We start from the raw sequence: 21,193 nt of genomic DNA, 5'->3' as shown, positions 1-21,193 counted from the left end.
ATTATTATTATTACTATTCAGATGGTAACATATTACTATTCAGATGGTTACATATTATTATTATTACTATTCAGATGGTTAGATATTATTATTATTAATACTTTTCAGATGGTTACATATTATTACTATTCAGATGGTTACATATTACTATTATTCAGATGGTTACATATTATTATTACTATTCAGATGGTTACATATTATTATTATTATTACTATTCAGATGGTTACATATTATTATTATTAATATTCAGATGGTTACATATTCTAATTATTATCATTACTATTCAGATGGTTACATAGTATTATTATTACTATTCCGATGGTAACATATTAATATTATTACTATTCAGATGGTTACATATTACTATTATTACTATTCCGATGGTTACATATTATTATTATTACTATTCAGATGGTTACATATTAATATTATTACTATTCAGATGGTTACATATTAATATTATTACTATTCAGATGGTTACATATTATAATTATTATCATTACTATTCAGATAGTTACATATTACTATTATTACTATTCATATGGTTACATATTATAATTATTAACATTACTATTCAGATGGTTACATATTACTATTATTACTATTCAGATGGTTACATATTATTACTATTCAGATGGTTACATATTATTATCATTATTGCTATTCAGATGGTTACATATTATTATCATTATTACTATTCAGATGGTTACATATTATTATTCAGATGGTTACATATCATTATTATTATTACTATTCAGATGGTTAAATAGTATTATCATTACTATTCAGATGGTTACATATTATTATTATTACAATTCAGATGGTTACATATTATTATTATTCAGATGGTTACATATTATTATTATTACTATTCGGATGGTTACATATTAATATTATTACTATTCAGATGGTTACATATTATTATTACTATTCAGATGGTTACATATTATTATTATTATTATTATTACTATTCATATGGTTACATATTATTATTATTACTATTCAGATGGTTACATATTATTATTATTATTATTACTATTCAGATGGTTACATATTATTATTATTACTATTCAGATGGTTACATATTATTATTATTAGTATTACTATTCAGATGGTTATATATTATTGTTATTACTACTCAGATGGTAGATTGTTACTTATTATTATTACTATTCAGATGGTAACATATTATTATTATTCAGATGGTTACATACTATTACTATTCAGATGGTTAGATATTATTATTATTCAGATGGTAACATATTATTATTATTCAGATGGTTACATATTATTACTATTCAGATGGTTACATATTATTATCATTATTGCTATTCAGATGGTTACATATTATTATCATTATTACTATTCAGATGGTTACATATTATTATCATTATTACTATTCAGATGGTTACATATTATTATTCAGATGGTTACATATCATTATTATTATTACTATTCAGATGGTTACATAGTATTATCATTACTATTCAGATGGTTACATATTATTATTATTACAATTCAGATGGTTACGTATTATTATTATTATTCAGATGGTTACATATTATTATTATTACAATTCAGATGGTTACATATTATTATTATTCCTATTCAGATTGTTACATATTATTATTATTATTATTACTATTCAGATGGTTACATATTATAATTATTATTATTACTATTCAGATGGTTACATATTATTATTATTATTATTACTATTCAGATGGTTATATATTATTATTATTACTATTCAGATGGTTACATATTATTATTATTATTATTACTATTCAGATGGTTACATATTATAATTATTATTATTACTATTCACATGGTTACATATTATTATTATTATTATTACTATTCAGATGGTTACATATTATAATTATTATTATTACAATTCAGATGGTTACATATTATTATTATTATTATTATCATTACTATTCAGATGGTTATATATTATTATTATTACTATTCAGATGGTTACATATTATTATTATTACTATTCAGATGGTTACATATTATTATTATTATTATTACTATTCAGATGGTTACATATTATAATTATTATCATTACTATTCAGATGGTTAAATATTACTATTATTACTATTCCGATGGTAACATATTAATATTATTACTATTCAGATGGTTACATATTACTATTATTACTATTTAGATAGTAACATCTTATAATTATTATCATTACTATTCAGATGGTTACATATTACTATTATTACTATTCAGATGGTTACATATTATAATTATTAACATTACTATGCAGATGGTTACATATTACTATTATTACTATTCAGATGGTTACATATTATTACTATTCAGATGGTTACATATTATTATCATTATTGCTATTCAGATGGTTACATATTATTATCATTATTACTATTCAGATGGTTACATATTATTATTATTATTCAGATGGTTACATATTATTATTATTATTATTATTATTCAGATGGTTACATATTATTATTATTATTATTACTATTCAGATTGTTACATATTATTATTATTACTATTCAGATGGTTATATATTATTATTACTATTCAGATGGTTACATATTATTATTATTACTATTCAGATGGTTATATATTATTATTATTACTATTCAGATGGTAACATATTACTATTCAGATGGTTATATATTATTATTACTATTCAGATTGTTACATATTATTATTATTACTATTCAGATGGTTATATATTATTATTACTATTCAGATGGTTACATATTATTATTATTACTATTCAGATGGTTACATATTATTATTATTATTCAGATGGTTACATATTATTATTATTATTATTATTACTATTCAGATGGTTATATATTATTATTACTATTACTATTCAGATGGTTATATATTATTATTATTACTATTCAGATGGTTATATATTATTATTATTACTATTCAGATGGTTATATATTATTATTATTACTATTCAGATGGTTATATATTATTATTATTACTATTCAGATGGTAACATATTACTATTCAGATGGTTATATATTATTATTACTATTCAGATGGTTATATATTATTATTATTACTATTCAGATGGTTATATATTATTATTATTACTATTCAGATTGTTACATATTATTATTATTACTTTTCAGATGGTTACATATTATTACTATTCAGATGGTTACATATTACTATTATTCAGATGGTTACATATTATAATTATTATCATTACTATTCAGATGGTTATATATTATTATTATTACTATTCAGATTGTTACATATTATTATTATTACTTTTCAGATGGTTACATATTATTACTATTCAGATGGTTACATATTACTATTATTCAGATGGTTACATATTATAATTATTATCATTACTATTCAGATGGTTACATATTACTATTATTACTATTCATATGGTTACATATTATAATTATTAACATTACTATTCAGATGGTTACATATTACTACTTTTACAATTCAGATGGTTACATAGTATTACTATTCAGATGGTTACATATTATTATCATTATTGCTATTCAGATGGTTACATATTATTATCATTATTACTATTCAGATGGTTACATATTATTATCATTATTACTATTCAGATGGTTACATATTATTATTCAGATGGTTACATATCATTATTATTATTACTATTCAGATGGTTACATAGTATTATCATTACTATTCAGATGGTTACATATTATTATTATTACAATTCGGATGGTTACATATTATTATTATTATTATTCAGATGGTTACATATTATTATTATTACAATTCAGATGGTTACATATTATTATTATTCCAATTCAGATAGTTACATATTATTATTATTACTATTCAGATGGTTATATATTATTGTTATTACTACTCAGATGGGAGATTGTTACTTATTATTATTACTATTCAGATGGTAACATATTACTATTCAGATGGTTACATACTATTCAGATGGTTACATTCTATTCAGATGGTTACATACTATTACTATTCAGATGGTTACATATTATTATTAATACTATTCAGATGGTTACATATTATTACTTCAGATGGTTACATATTATTATTATTATTATTATTATTATTACTATTCAGATGGTTACATATTATTATTACTATTCAGCTGGTTACATATTATTATTACTATTCAGATGGTTACATATTATTATTATTATTATTATTATTACTATTCAGATGGTTACATATTATAATTATTATCATTACTATTCCGATGGTAACATATTCATATTATTACTATTCAGATGGTTACATATTACTATTATTACTATTCAGATGGTAACATATTATAATTATTATCATTACTATTCAGATGGTTACATATTATAATTATTATCATTACTATTCAGATGGTTAGATATTACTATTATTACTATTCAGATGGTTACATAGTATAATTATTATCATTACTATTCAGATGGTTAGATATTACTATTATTACTATTCAGATGGTTACATAGTATAATTATTATCATTACTATTCAGATGGTTACATATTATTATTATTACTATTCCGATGGTAACATATTAATATTATTACTATTCAGATGGTTACATATTATTATTATTATTATTACTATTCAGATGGTTACATATTACTATTATTACTATTCAGATGGTTACATATTATTATTATTATTATTATTACTATTCAGATGGTTACATATTATTATTATTACTATTCAGATGGTTACATATTATTACTATTACTATTCCGATGGCAACATATTAATATTATTACTATTCAGATGGTTACATATTAATATTATTACTATTCAGATGGTTACATATTATTATTATTATTATTACTATTCAGATGGTTACATATTATTATTATTATTATTACTATTCAGATGGTTACATATTATTACTATTACTATTCCGATGGTAACATTAATATTATTACTATTCAGATGGTTACATATTACTATTATTATTATTACTATTCAGATGGTAACATATTATAATTATTATCATTACTATTCAGATGGTTACATATTATAATTATTATCATTACTATTCAGATGGTTAGATATTACTATTATTACTATTCAGATGGTTACATAGTATAATTATTATCATTACTATTCAGATGGTTAGATATTACTATTATTACTATTCAGATGGTTACATAGTATAATTATTATCATTACTATTCAGATGGTTACATATTATTATTATTACTATTCCGATGGTTACATATTATTATTATTATTATTACTATTCAGATGGTTACATATTACTATTATTACTATTCAGATGGTTACATATTATTATTATTATTACTATTCAGATGGTTACATATTATTATTATTACTATTCAGATGGTTACATATTATTACTATTACTATTCCGATGGCAACATATTAATATTATTACTATTCAGATGGTTACATATTAATATTATTACTATTCAGATGGTTACATATTATTATTATTATTACTATTCAGATGGTTACATATTATTATTATTATTATTACTATTCAGATGGTTACATATTATTACTATTACTATTCCGATGGTAACATTAATATTATTACTATTCAGATGGTTACATATTATTATTATTACTATTATGATGGTTACATATTACTATTATTATTATTACTATTATGATGGTTACATATTATTATTATTACTATTCAGATGGTTACATATTACTATTATTATTATTACTATTATGATGGTTACATATTATTATTATTACTATTCAGATGGTTACATATGATTATTATTACTATTCAGATGGTAACATATTATTATTATTACTATTCAGATGGTTACATATTATTATTATTATTATTACTATTCAGATGGTTACATATTATTATTATTATTATTCAGATGGTTACATATTATTATTATTATTATTATTATTATTATTACTATTCAGATGGTAACATTATTATTATTACTATTCAGATGGTTACATATTATTATTATTATTATTACTATTCAGATGGTTACATATTATTATTATTACTATTCAGATGGTTACATATTATTATTATTATTATTATTACTATTCAGATGGTTACATATTATTATTATTATTACTATTCAGATTGTTACATATTATTATTATTATTATTATTACTATTCAGATGGTTACATATTATTATTACTATTCAGATGGTTACATATTATTATTATTATTATTATTACTATTCAGATGGTTACATATTATTATTATTATTACTATTCAGATGGTAGATGGTAACATATTATTTAGTTTTTCTTCAACCTTTAATTAACTAGGCAAGTCAGTTAAGAACAAATTCGTATTTACAATGACGGCCACCAAAAGGCAAAAGGCCTCCTGCGGGGACGGGGGCTGGGATAAATATCAAATAAAGTAGTACAAAACACACATCACGACAAGAGACCACAACACTACATAAAGAGAGACCTAAGACAACAACGTAACATGGCAGCAACACCACACAACAACAACAACATGATAGCAACACAAACATTACAACACAGCATGGCGTAGCAACACAACATGACAACAACAACATGATAGCAACACAAACATTACAACACAGCATGGCGTAGCAACACAACACGGTAGCAACACAACATGCTAGCAACACAAAACATGGTACAAACATTACTGGGTACAGACAACAGCACAAATGGCAAGAAGGGGGAGACAATACATCACGCAAAGCAGCCACAACTGTCAATAAGAGTGTCCGTGATTGAGTCTTTGAATGAAGAGATGGAGATAAAACAGTCCAGTTTGAGTGTTTATTGCAGCTTGTTCCAGTCACTAGCTGCAGCGAACTGAAAAGAGGAGGGACCCAGGGATGTGTGTGCTTTGGGGATCTTTAACAGAATGTGACTTGCAGAACGGGTGTTGTATGTGGAGGATGAGGGCTGCAGAAGATATCTGAGATAGGGGGGAGTGAACAGGTGTTGTATGTGGAGGATGAGGGCTGCAGTAGATATCTGAGATAGAGGGGAGTGAACAGGTGTTGTATGTGGAGGATGAGGGCTGCAGTAGATATCTCAGATAGGGGGGAGTGAACAGGTGTTGTATGTGGAGGATGAGGGCTGCAGTAGATATCTGAGATAGGGGGGAGTGAACAGGTGTTGTATGTGGAGGATGAGGGCAGCAGTAGATATCTGAGATAGGGGGGAGTGAACAGGTGTTGTATGTGGAGGATGAGGGCAGCAGTAGATATCTGAGATAGGGGGGAGTGAACAGGTGTTGTATGTGGAGGATGAGGGCTGCAGTAGATATCTGAGATAGGGGGGAGTGAACAGGTGTTGTATGTGGAGGATGAGGGCTGCAGTAGATATCTCAGATAGGGGGGAGTGAACAGGTGTTGTATGTGGAGGATGAGGGCTGCAGTAGATATCTGAGATAGGGGGGAGTGAACAGGTGTTGTATGTGGAGGATGAGGGCTGCAGTAGATATCTGAGATAGGGGGGAGTGAGGCTAAGATGGTTTTATAAATATGCATCAACCTTGCGTCGGATATACAAAGATGACCAGTTTACAGAGGAGTGCAGTGATGTGTCCTATAAAGAGCATTGGTGGCAAATCTGATGGCAGAATGGTAAAGAACATCTAGCCGTTCGAGAGCACCCTTACCTGCCAATCTATAAATTACGTATCCATAATCTAGCATGGTAGGATGGTCATCTGAATCAGGGTTAGTTTGGCAGCTGTGGTGAAAGAGGAGCGATTACGATAGAGGAAACCAAGTCTAGATTGAACTTTAGACTGCAGCTTTGATATGTGCTGAGAAAAGGACAGTGTACCGTCTAGCCATACTCTCAAGAACAGTGGTTGCTCAACTAAAAGTTTTGTGATTATGCTGCGAGATTTAATTTGTAAATTAGTACGGTACCCTGCTTCACTGCTTCATTACTCCAGACCACCACAAGGGGGAGTTAGAGCACTGATTATGCTTTTGGGTCTGAAGGCTCTACTGTGTTTCTAACTGACAATGAATGGGCGACATAAACCAAATAGAAACTGATAATTGTTCACGACTTCGAAATGTAATTTAAATTAACTGAATGATGACAATGAAGAAGGTGGTTGAATTTAGAACAATAGTGTAAGAATTGCTATTCCTCTGTTCTGCACGCGCACACCCTGAAAAATACACTTATTTTATTGTTTCTAATCGTCAGTATTACTTACTAGAAACTAAAATGTTACATTCCATGATATTCTTAAAATATACAGTCGGAGGTTTACAAACACTTAGGTTGGAGTCATTAAAACTAGTTTTTCAACCACTCCACAACATTTTTCCAACAATTGTTTACAGACAGGTTATTTCACAGACAGATAATTCACTGTATCACAATTCTAGTGGATCAGAAGTTTACATACACTTGTATTCAAGATCCTAAATGGCCTGGCTCCCCCTCCACTCAGTATTTTAGTTAAACAGAAAACCCAAACATATGGCAGCAGATCCATAAGGTCTGCCATGAGAGGTGACTGTATAGTTCCCTTAAGGATAAGCACCTTTAGTAAATCCGTTTTCTCTGTGAAACATCCGTTTTCTCTGCCGTACATACCTACATATAAGTTATACAAGACACAGGCCTCCTTATTGTCCCTAGAATTTCTAAGCAAACAGCTGGAGGCAGAGCTTTCTCCTACAGAGCTCCATTTTTATGGAATGGTCTGCCTATCCAAGTGAGAGAGACTCAGACTCGGTCTCGACCTTTAAGTCTTTATTGAAGACTCATCTCTTCAGTAGGTGCTATGATTGAGTGTAGTCTGGCCCAGGAGTGTGAAGGTGAACGGAAAGGCACTGGAGCAATGAACCGCCGTCGCTGTCTCTGCCTGGCCGGTTCCCCTTTCTCCACTGGGATTCTCTGCCTCTAACTCTATTACATGGGCTGAGTCAATGGCATACTGGTGCTCTTCCATGCCGTCCCTAGGAGGGGTGCATCACTTGAGTGGGTTGTGTCACTGACGTGAACTTCCTGTCCAGGTTGGCACCCCCCCCCCCCCCCCCCCCTTGGGGTGTGCCGTGGCGGAGATCTTTGTGGGCTATACTCGGCCTTGTCTCAGGATGGTAAGTTGGTGGTTGAAGATATCCCTCTAGTGGTGTAGGGGCTGTGCTTTGGCAAAGTGGGTGGAGCTATATTATTCGACCATGTTGGTCATTTATGAACATTTGAACATCTTGACCATGTTTTGTTATAATCTCCACCCGGCACAGCCAGAAGAGGACTGGCCACCCCACATAGCCTGGTTCCTCTCTAGGTTTCTTCCTAGGTTTTGGCCTTTCTAGGGAGTTTTTCCTAGCCACCGTGCTTCTACACCTGCATTGCTTGCTGTTTTGGGGTTTTAGGCTGGGTTTCTGTACAGCACTTTGAGATATCAGCTGATGTACGAAGGGCTATATAAATAAATTTGATTTGATTTGATTTGATATCCTGCCTGTTTGGCCCTGTCCGGAGCTATCGTCGGACGGGGCCACAGTGTCTCCTGACCCCTCCTGTCTCAGCCTCCAATATTTATGCTGCAGTAGTTTATGTGTCTGGGGGCTAGGGTCAGTCTGTTATATCTTGAGTATTTCTCCTGTCTTATCCGGTGTCCTGTGTGAATTTAAGTATGCTCTCTCTAATTCTCTCTCTCTTTTTCTCTCTTTCTCTCTTTCTTTCTCTCTCTCGGAGGACCTGAGCCCTAGGACCATGCCTCAGGACTACCTGGCATGATGACTCCTTGCTGTCCCCAGTCCACCTGGCCGTGCTGCTGCTCCAGTTTCAACTGTTCTGCCTGTGGCTATGGAACCCTGACCTGTTCACCGGATGTGCTACCTGTCCCAGACCTGCTGTTTTCAACTCTCTAGAGACAGCAGGAGCAGTAGAGATACTCTCAATGATCGGCTATGATAAGCCAACTGACATGAGGTGCTGACCTGTTGCACTCTCGACAACCACTGTGATTATTATTATTTGACCCTGTTGGTCATCTATGAACATTTGAACATCTTGGCCATGTTCTGTTATAATCTCCACCCGGCACAGCCAGAAGAGGACTGGTCACCCCACATAGCCTGGTTCCTCTCTAGGTTTCTTCCTAGGTTTTGGCCTTTCTAGGGAGTTTTTCCGAGCCACTGTGCTTCTACACCTGCATTGCTTGCTGTTTGGGGTTTAAGGCTGGGTTTCTGTACAGCACTTTGTGACATCAGCTGATGTAAGAAGGGCTATATAAATACATTTTATTGATTGATTGACAGTTTACAATCTAGTGTTACTCCAAGCAGTTTAGTCATCTCAACTTGCTCAATTTCCACATTATTTATTACAAGATTTAATTGAGGTTTAGGGTTTAGTGAATGTTTTGTTCCAAATACAATGCTTTTAGTTATATTTAGACTAACTTATTCCTTGCCACCCATTCTGAAACTAACTGCAGCTCTTTGTTGAGTGTTGCAGTCATTTCAGTCGCTGTAGTAGCGTCATGTGTGTAGTGTTGAGTCATCCGCATACATAGACACGCTGGCTTTACTCAAAGTCAGTGGCATGTCATTAGTAAAGGTTGAAAAAAAGCAAGGGGCCTAACAGCTACCCTGGGGAACTCCTGATTCTAACTGGATTATATTTGATCGGCTTCCATTAAATAACACCCTCTGTGTTCTGTTAGACAGGTAACTCTTTATCCACATTATAGTAGGGGTTGTAAAGCCATAACACATACGTTTTTCCTGCAGCAGACTATGATCGATAATGTCAAAAGCTGCACTGAAGTCTAACAAAACAGCCCACACAGTCATTTTATCATCCATTTCTCTCATCAGTCATTTGTGTAAGTGCTGTGGTTGTTGAATGTCCTCCCCTATAAGCATGCTGAAATTCTGTTGTAAATTTGTTTACTGTGAAATAGCAATGTATCTTGTCAACAAAAAATATCCAGACGTTTACTAAGGGTTGGTTACAGGCTGATTGGTCGGCTATTTGAGCCAGTAAAGGGGGCTTCACTATTCTTGGGTAGCGGAACGACTTTAGCTTCCCTCCAGGCCAGAGGGCACACATTTTCTAGTAGGCTTAAATTAAAGATGTGGCAAATAGGAGTGGCAATATCGTCTGCTTATTATCCTCAGTAATTTTGCATCCAGGTTGTCAGACCCCGGTGGCTTGTTATTGCTGATAGACAACTATTATTATTAATATTATTATTATCATTACTATTAAGATGGTTACATATTATTAATACTATTCAGATGTTACACACTATTATTAATATTATTATTAGTAGTAGTAGTATTACTATTCAGATGGTTACATAAGAATATTATTATTATTATTATTACTCAGATGGTTAAATATTGTTATTATTAATATTATTATCATTATTGGTAGTAGTAGTAGTAGTATTATTACTAATCGGATGGTTACATATTATTATTATTATTATTATTATTATTATTATTAGTAGTAGTAGTAGTATTAGTAGTAGTAGTAGTAGTAGTATTACTATTCTGATGGTTACATATAATTATTATTATTACTATTAGGATAGTTACATATTATTATTATTATTATTTAGATGGTAGATCATTAACCGTTCATATACTGTACTGATAGTAGTATAATACACACCCTTCAATTTTCTTTACTGTTCAGTACTATAAATATATCTCCTCTCCTCTCCTCACCTCGTCCAGTTCTTTGCGTGTGTCGTCCTCCATGCGACGGATGTCCTCCATGGTGAGTTCGATCCACTTGTCGATCCAGCAGAACAGCTGACGGTGGAAGTTGGTGAACAGACGCTTCTCTTGCTGAGAGGGATGGAGAGAAAAGTATGAGAAACAGTGAGAGAAAGCTTCAATATTTAAATTATGTTCAATATTCTCATGAGATACTGCTTCAATACTGCATAATACTACATTAGTATAACACCGCATAATACTACAATAGTATAATACTAAATAATACTATAATAATATAATACCAAACAATACTATACTTGTATAATACCACATAATACCACAATAGTATAATACTAAATAATACTATAATAGTATACGACTAAATAATACTATACTAGTATAGTACTAAGATAGTACACTACTAAATAGTACTATACTGGTATACTACTAAATGATACTATACTAGTGTAATACTAAATAATACTATAATAGGATAGTACTAAATAATACTATAATAGTATAATACTAAATAATATAGTAGTATACTACTGAATAATACCGTAATAGTATAATACTAAATAATACTATTCTACTATAATACTAACGAATACTACAATACTAAATAATGCTATAATAGTATAATACTAAATAATATTATACTAGTATAATGCAAAATAATACTATAATAGTATAATACTAGATAATACTATACTAGTATAATACTAAATAATACTATAATACAAATAGATTGAGTCCAGCAGAGATTAGAAGAAATATGATCGAAGGATCACAGAAGGAAATTATATCCCCAGGCAACTCCCCACCAGGTCACAACAAATAAACTCCCCACCAGGCCACAACAAATCAACTCCCCACCAGGTCACAACAAATAAACTCCCCACCAGGCCACAACAAATTAACTCCCCACCAGGCCACAACAAATCAACTCCCCACCAGGCCACAACAAATCAACTCCCCACCAGGCCACAACAAATCAACTCCCCACCAGGCCACGACAAAACAACTCCCCACCAGGCCATAACAAATCAACTCCCCACCAGGCCACAACAAATCAACTCCCCACCAGGCCACAACAAATCAACTCCCCACCAGGCCATAACAAATCAACTCCCCACCAGGCCACAACAAAACAACTCCCCACCAGGCCATAACAAATCAACTCCCCACCAGGCCACAACAAATCAACTCCCCACCAGGCCACAACAAATCAACTCCCCACCAGGCCACAACAAATAAACTCCCCACCAGGCCACAACAAATCAACTCCCCACCAGGCCACAACAAATCAACTCCCCACCAGGCCACGACAAAACAACTCCCCACCAGGCCATAACAAATCAACTCCCCACCAGGCTACAACAAATCAACTCCCCACCAGGCCTCAACAAATCAACTCCCCACCAGGCTACAACAAATCAACTCCCCACCAGGCCTCAACAAATCAACTCCCCACCAGGCTACAACAAATCAACTCCCCACCAGGCCTCAACAAATCAACTCCCGACCAGAACATAACAAATCAACTCCCCACCAGGCTACAACAAATCAACTCTCCACCAGGCCTCAACAAATCAACTCCCGACCAGGCTACAACAAATCAAATCCCCACCAGGCCACAACAAATCAACTCCCCACCAGGCCACGACAAATCAACTCCCGACCAGGCCACAACAAATCAACTCCCCACCAGGCTACAACAAATCAACTCCCCACCAGGCCACGACAAATCAACTCCCGACCAGGCCACGACAAATCAACTCCCGACCAGGCCACAACAAATCAACTCCCCACCAGGCCACAACAAATCAACTCCCCACAAGAACACAACAAATCAACTCCCCACCAGGCCACGACAAATCAACTCCCCACCAGGACACAACAAATCAACTCCCCACCAGGCCACGACAAATCAACTCCCCACCAGGCCACAACAAATCAACTCCCCACCAGGCCACAACAAATCAACTCCCCACCAGGCCACGACAAATCAACTCCCCACCAGGCCACAACAAATCAACTCCCCACCAGGCCACAACAAATCAACTCCCCACCAGGCCACAACAAATCAACTCCCCACCAGGCCACGACAAATCAACTCCCCACCAGGCCACAACAAATCAACTCCCCACCATGCCACAACAAATCAACTCCCGACCAGGCTACAACAAATCAACTCCCCACCAGGTCACAACAAATCAACTCCCCACCAGGCCACAACAAATCAACTCCCGACCAGGCTACAACAAATCAACTCCCCACCAGGCCACAACAAATCAACTCCCCACCAGGCTACAACAAATCAACTCCCCACCAGGCCACAACAAATCAACTCCCCACCAGGCCACAACAAATCAACTCCCCACCAGGCTACAACAAATCAACTCCCCACCAGGCCACAACAAATCAACTCCCCACCAGGCCACAACAAATCAACTCCCCACCAGGCTACAACAAATCAACTCCCCACCAGGCCACAACAAATCAACTCCCCACCAGGCCACAACAAATCAACTCCCCACCAGGCCACAACAAATCAACTCCCCACCAGGCCACAACAAATCAACTCCCCACCAGGCCACAACAAATCAACTCCCCACCAGGCCACAACAAATCAACTCCCCACCAGGCCACAACAAATCAACTCCCCACCAGGCCACAACAAATCAACTCCCCACCAGGCTACAACAAATCAACTCCCCACCAGGCTACAACAAATCAACTCCCCACCAGGCCACAACAAATCAACTCCCCACCAGGCTACAACAAATCAACTCCCCACCAGGCCACAACAAATCAACTCCCCACCAGGCCACAACAAATCAACTCCCCACCAGGCCACAACAAATCAACTCCCCACCAGGCCACAACAAATCAACTCCCCACCAGGCCACAACAAATCAACTCCCCACCAGGCCACAACAAATCAACTCCCCACCAGGCCACAACAAATCAACTCCCCACCAGGCCACAACAAATCAACTCCCCACCAGGCTACAACAAATCAACTCCCCACCAGGCTACAACAAATCAACTCCCCACCAGGCCACAACAAATCAACTCCCCACCAGGCCACAACAAATCAACTCCCCACCAGGCTACAACAAATCAACTCCCCACCAGGCCACAACAAATCAACTCCCCACCAGGCTACAACAAATCAACTCCCCACAGCTACTCTACTCTACTACCATAGACATGTACAGCTACTCTACTCTACTACCATAGACATGAACAGCTACTCTACTCTACTACCATAGACATGTACAGCTACTCTACTACCATAGACATGTACAGCTACTCTACTACCATAGACATGTACAGCTACTCTACTCTACTACCATAGACATGTACAGCTACTCTACTACCATAGACATGTACAGCTACTCTACTCTACTACCATAGACATGTACAGCTACTCTACTACCATAGACATGTACAGCTACTCTACTCTACTACCATAGACATGTACAGCTACTCTACTACCATAGACATGTACAGCTACTCTACTACCATAGACATGTACAGCTACTCTACTCTACTACCATAGACATGTACAGCTACTCTACTACCATAGACATGTACAGCTACTCTACTACCATAGACATGTACAGCTACTCTACTCTACTAGCATAGACATGTACAGCTACTCTACTCTACTACCATAGACATGTACAGCTACTCTACTACCATAGACATGTACAGCTACTCTACTACCATAGACATGTACAGCTACTCTACTACCATAGACATGTACAGCTACTCTACTACCATAGACATGTACAGCTACTCTACTCTACTAGCATAGACATGTACAGCTACTCTACTCTACTACCATAGACATGTACAGCTAATCTACTCTACTACCATAGACATGTACAGCTACTCTACTACCATAGACATGTACAGCTACTCTACTCTACTACCATAGACATGTACAGCTACTCTACTACCATAGACATGTACAGCTACTATACTCTACTTTTCCAGTCACAACCTTTAGACTCCTCACGCCTCCTCTCCTCCTCCTCCTCCTCACTCCTCATCATCCTCCTCCTCACCCCTCCTCCTCCTCCCTCCTTCTCCTCACCCCTCATCTCCTCCCTCCTCCTTGTCCTCCTTCTCCCTCCTCCTCCCTCCTCCTCCCTCCTCCTCACCCCTCCTCTCCTCCTTCTCCCTCCTCCTCACCCCTCATCTCCTCCCTCTCACCCCTCCTCGCCTCCTTCTCCCTCCTCCTCCTCTCCTCCCTCCTCCTCACACCATCATCCCAGTCATCATCCTCTGTACCTTCTGGATGAAGTTCTCCACTTTGTTCTGCAGGCCCCACCACTTGAACTTGACTGTCACCAGTTTGTAGGCACACATGTGTGGGCAGTCTGTCTTCTTAGGGAGCTCCTTCTGCACACACACACGCGCACACACACACACGCGCACACACACACACACACACAGAGACACACACACAGAGAGACACACAAACACACACAGAGAGACACACAAACACACACAGAGAGAAACACATCAATATACCTCATTCTGCAAACACAAATATTATTATACACACACACTCTCCCTGCCCACTGTACCTTCCAATCTGGTCCCAGAGGGCCTCGGCCAGTCTTCCCTGACTTAAATTTAGTGGGGTCATCCTCTGGCTTATAGTCCTGGAGACAGAGAGAGACAGAGAGAGAGAGAGAGACAGAGACAGAGACAGAGACAGAGACAGAGACAGAGGTAGAGGTGGAGGAAGATACATTCTTGAGGCACTGTATGTAAACACATTACTCACAAAGCCAGTGGCAGGTGATTTAGTAAAGATTGTGGAATTCCTGATTCTACCTGGATTATGTTGGACAGGCTTCCATTAAATAACACCCTCTGTGTTCTGTTAGACAAGTAACTCTTTATCCACAATATAGCAGGGGGTATAAAGCCATAACACACATTTTTCCAGCAGCAGACTATGCAGATCGATAATGTCAAAAGCCGCACTGAAATCTAACAGCCCTCCCAATCTTTTTATGTGTAAGTGCTGTGCTTGTTGAATGTCCTTCCCCATAAGCGTGCTAAAAGTCTGTTGTTAATGTATTTACTGCCATAACAAACGGGTTGAATGCTTACTAACTCAAGACCTTTCAGGTTGTCATTTTTTATGAATTAGTAAACATTTCTAAAAACATAATTCCACTTTGACATTATGGGATATTGTGTTTTTTTATTTTTATTTTATTTTTTATTTCACCTTTATTTAACCAGGTAGGCTAGTTGAGAACAAGTTCTCATTTGCAACTGCGACCTGGCCAAGATAAGGCATAGCAGTGTGAACAGACAACACAGAGTTACACATGGAGTAAACAATTAACAAGTCAATAACACAGTAGAAAAAAAGGGGAGTCTATATATACATTGTGTGCAAAAGGCATGAGGTAGGCAAATAATTACAATTATGCAGATTAACACTGGAGTGATAAATGATCAGATGGTTATGTACAGGTAGAGATATTGGTGTGCAAAAGAGCAGAAAAATAAAAATAAATAAATAAAAACAGTATGGGGATGAGGTAGGTGAAAATGGGTGGGCTATTTACCAATAGACTATGTACAGCTGCAGCGATCGGTTAGCTGCTCAGATAGCAGATGTTTGAAGTTGGTGAGGGAGATAAAAGTCTCCAACTTCAGCGATTTTTGCAATTCGTTCCAGTCACAGGCAGCAGAGAACTGGAACGAAAGGCGGCCAAATGAGGTGTTGGCTTTAGGGATGATCAGTGAGATACACCTGCTGGAGCGCGTGCTACGGATGGGTGTTGCCATCGTAACCAGTGAACTGAGATAAGGCGGAGCTTTACCTAGCATGGACTTGTAGATGACCTGGAGCCAGTGGGTCTGGCGACGAATATGTAGCGAGGGCCAGCCGACTAGAGCATACAAGTCGCAGTGGTGGGTGGTATAAGGTGCTTTAGTGACAAAACGGATGGCACTGTGATAAACTGCATCCAGTTTGCTGAGTAGAGTGTTGGAAGCAATTTTGTAGATGACGTCGCCGAAGTCGAGGATCGGTAGGATAGTCAGTTTTACTAGGGTAAGTTTGGCGGCGTGAGTGAAGGAGGCTTTGTTGCGGAATAGAAAGCCGACTCTTGATTTGATTTTCGATTGGAGATGTTTGATATGGGTCTGGAAGGAGAGTTTAGAGTCTAGCCAGACACCTAGGTACTTATAGATGTCCACATATTCAAGGTCGGAACCATCCAGGGTGGTGATGCTGGTCAGGCGTGCGGGTGCAGGCAGCGAACGGTTGAAAAGCATGCATTTGGTTTTACTAGCGTTTAAGAGCAGTTGGAGGCCACGGAAGGAGTGCTGTATGGCATTGAAGCTCGTTTGGAGGTTAGATAGCACAGTGTCCAAGGACGGGCCGGAAGTATATAGAATGGTGTCGTCTGCGTAGAGGTGGATCAGGGAATCGCCCGCAGCATGAGAAACATCATTGATATATACAGAGAAAAGAGTCGGCCCGAGAATTGAACCCTGTGGCACCCCCATAGAGACTGCCAGAGGACCGGACAGCATGCCCTCCGATTTGACACACTGAACTCTGTCTGCAAAGTAATTGGTGAACCAGGCAAGGCAGTCATCCGAAAAACCGAGGCTACTGAGTCTGCCGATAAGAATACGGTGATTGACAGAGTCGAAAGCCTTGGCAAGGTCTATGAAGACGGCTGCACAGTACTGTCTTTTATCGATGGCGGTTATGATATCGTTTAGTACCTTGAGCGTGGCTGAGGTACACCCGTGACCGGCTCGGAAACCAGATTGCACAGCGGAGAAGGTACGGTGGGATTCAAGATGGTCAGTGACCTGTTTGTTGACTTGGCTTTCGAAGACCTTAGATAGGCAGGGCAGGATGGATATAGGTCTGTAACAGTTTGGGTCCAGGGTGTCGCCCCCTTTGAAGAGGGGGATGACTGCGGCAGCTTTCCAATCCTTGGGGATCTCAGACGATATGAAAGAGAGGTTGAACAGGCTGGTAATAGGGGTTGCGACAATGGCGGCGGATAGTTTCAGGAATAGAGGGTCCAGATTGTCCAGCCCAGCTGATTTGTACGGGTCCAGGTTTTGCAGCTCTTTCAGGACATCTGCTATCTGGATTTGGGTAAAGGAGAACCTGGAGAGGCTTGGGCGAGTAGCTGCGGGGGGGGGGGAGCTGTTGTCCGAGGTTGGAGTAGCCAGGCGGAAGGCATGGCCAGCCGTTGAGAAATGCTTGTTGAAGTTTTCGATAATCATGGATTTATCGGTGGTGACCATGTTACCTAGTCTCAGTGCAGTGGGCAGCTGGGAGGAGGTGCTCTTGTTCTCCATGGACTTCACAGTGTCCCAGAACTTTTTGGAGTTGGAGCTACAGGATGCAAACTTCTGCCTGAAGAAGTTGGCTTTAGCTTTCCTGACTGACTGTGTGTATTGGTTCCTGACTTCCCTGAACAGTTGCATATCGCGGGGACTATTCGATGTTAGCGCAGTCCGCCACAGGATGTTTTTGTGCTGGTCGAGGGCAGTCAGGTCTGGAGTGAACCAGGGGCTATATCTGTTCTTAGTTCTGCATTTTTTGAACGGAGCATGCTTATCTAAAATGGTGAGGAAGTTACTTTTAAAGAAAGACCAGGCATCCTCAACTGACGGGATGAGGTCAATGTCCTTCCAGGATACCCGGGCCAGGTCGATTAGAAAGGCCTGCTCACAGAAGTGTTTTATGGAGCGTTTGACAGTGATGAGGGGTGGTCGTTTGACTGCGGCTCCGTAGCGGATACAGGCAATGAGGCAGTGATCGCTGAGATCCTGGTTGTAGACAGCGGAGGTGTATTTGGAGGGCCAGTTGGTCAGGATGACGTCAATGAGGGTGCCCTTGTTTACAGAGTTAGGGTTGTACCTGGTGGGTTCCTTGATGATTTGAGTGAGATTGAGGGCATCTAGCTTAGATTGTAGGACTGCCGGGGTGTTAAGCATATCCCAGTTTAGGTCACCTAACAGAACAAACTCTGAAGCTAGATGGGGGGCGATCAATTCACAAATGGTGTCCAGGGCACAGCTGGGAGCTGAGGGGGGTCGGTAGCAGGCGGCAACAGTGAGAGACTTATTTCTGGAGAGAGTAATTTTCAAAATTAGTAGTTCGAACTGTTTGGGTATGGACCTGGAGAGTATGACATTACTTTGCAGGCTATCTCTGCAGTAGACTGCAACTCCTCCCCCTTTGGCAGTTCTATCTTGACGGAAGATGTTATAGTTGGGTATGGAAATCTCAGAATTTTTGGTGGCCTTCCTGAGCCAGGATTCAGACACGGCAAGGACATCAGGGTTAGCAGAGTGTGCTAGAGCAGTGAGTAAGACACACTTAGGGAGGAGGCTTCTGATGTTGACATGCATGAAACCAAGGCTTTTTCGATCACAGAAGTCAACAAATGAGGGTGCCTGGGGACATGCAGGGCCTGGGTTTACCTCCACATCACCCGCGGAACAGAGAAGGAGTAGTATGAGGGTGCGGCTGAAGGCTATCAAAACTGGTCGCCTAGGGCGTTGGGGACAGAGAATAAGAGGAGCAGGTTTCTGGGCATGGTAGAATATATTCAGGGCATAATGTGTAGGCCAGTGGCAAAAATCTCTTCCACACTCACTTTACGGAACTCAAAATTACAATGTTTGTCTTTCATAGTTTGGTTAGATATACTTGGATGTGTGGGTTCAGAATTTGTTGTTGGCATGTCATGCCTAAGTTTGCTAATCATTCCAATGCAAAAATCGTTATATTTGTTGTCAATATCAGTGGGTTTTGTGATGAATGAGCCATCTGATTCAATGAAAGATGGTGCTGAGTTTGCTGTTTTGCACAAAATGTCATTTAGCTTTTTACTATCATTCTATATATATTTAGTTTGTTTCATAGTTTCATCTTGTTTTTGTTCACTTTAAATCACATGATTTCTACATTTATAGTATGTTTTATAATCAGATGTGCAGCCAGATTTATTTACCTTTTGCTTCTGTCACGCCCTGACCTTAGAGCTTGTTATGTCTCTATTTTGGTTTGGTGTGATTTGGGTGGGCATTCTATGTTATTTTTTCTATGTTTTTGTATTTCTTTGTTTTTGGCCAGGTATGGTTCTCAATCAGGGACAGCTGTCTATCGTTGTCTCTGATTGGGAACCATACTTAGGTAGCTTTTTCCCACATGGTTTTTGTGGGTAGTTAATTTCTGTTTAGTGTTTTGCACCTTACAGGACTGTTTCGGTTATTCTCTGTGTTATTTTTGTTTAGTGTTCAGTGTCAATAAAAAGCATGAACACCTACCACGCTGCGCTTTGGTCCGATGATTCCTCTTCCTCTTCTTCAGACAACGTATACCGTTACAGCCTCATCCCTCTCAACTAGGGATGAAACGGTTACCGGTTTCACGATAAAACCCAGTAAAATTCCCGACGGTTATTATGACTGTTTCAAATGTTAATTACCATTAAAACCGTGTTTGAAAAACTCCTGGT

The 21,193-nt window shown here is 37.3% G+C and overlaps 1 protein-coding gene across 3 annotated transcripts in view; it reads right to left on the bottom strand.

Moving 5' to 3' along the window:
- Positions 1-21,193, bottom strand: part of LOC110534815 (phosphatidylinositol transfer protein alpha isoform) — an 83,942-nt gene that overhangs the window by 9,078 nt on the left and 53,671 nt on the right. For 2 of the 3 annotated variants that reach the window (XM_090188748.1, XM_090188747.1), the window contains 3 exons: positions 16,256-16,333; positions 15,957-16,067; positions 11,658-11,780 (listed from right to left, as the gene is read on the bottom strand). In XM_090188748.1, the coding sequence (XP_090044874.1) occupies positions 11,658-11,780; positions 15,957-16,067; positions 16,256-16,333 (312 nt within the window). Of the gene's footprint in view, positions 1-7,618; positions 7,693-11,657; positions 11,781-15,956; positions 16,068-16,255; positions 16,334-21,193 lie in introns of all 3 variants that reach the window. The other variant, XR_016484072.1, reaches the window with a different exon arrangement.

Source organism: Oncorhynchus mykiss, chromosome 10, assembly GCF_057628025.1.
Source record: "Oncorhynchus mykiss isolate SJ-2025 chromosome 10, ASM5762802v1, whole genome shotgun sequence".
In the NCBI taxonomy this organism is placed as follows: Eukaryota; Metazoa; Chordata; class Actinopteri; order Salmoniformes; family Salmonidae; genus Oncorhynchus; species Oncorhynchus mykiss.
The sequence above is the reverse complement of the archived record's forward strand: the minus strand, read 5'-3'. Positions and strand labels throughout refer to the sequence as shown.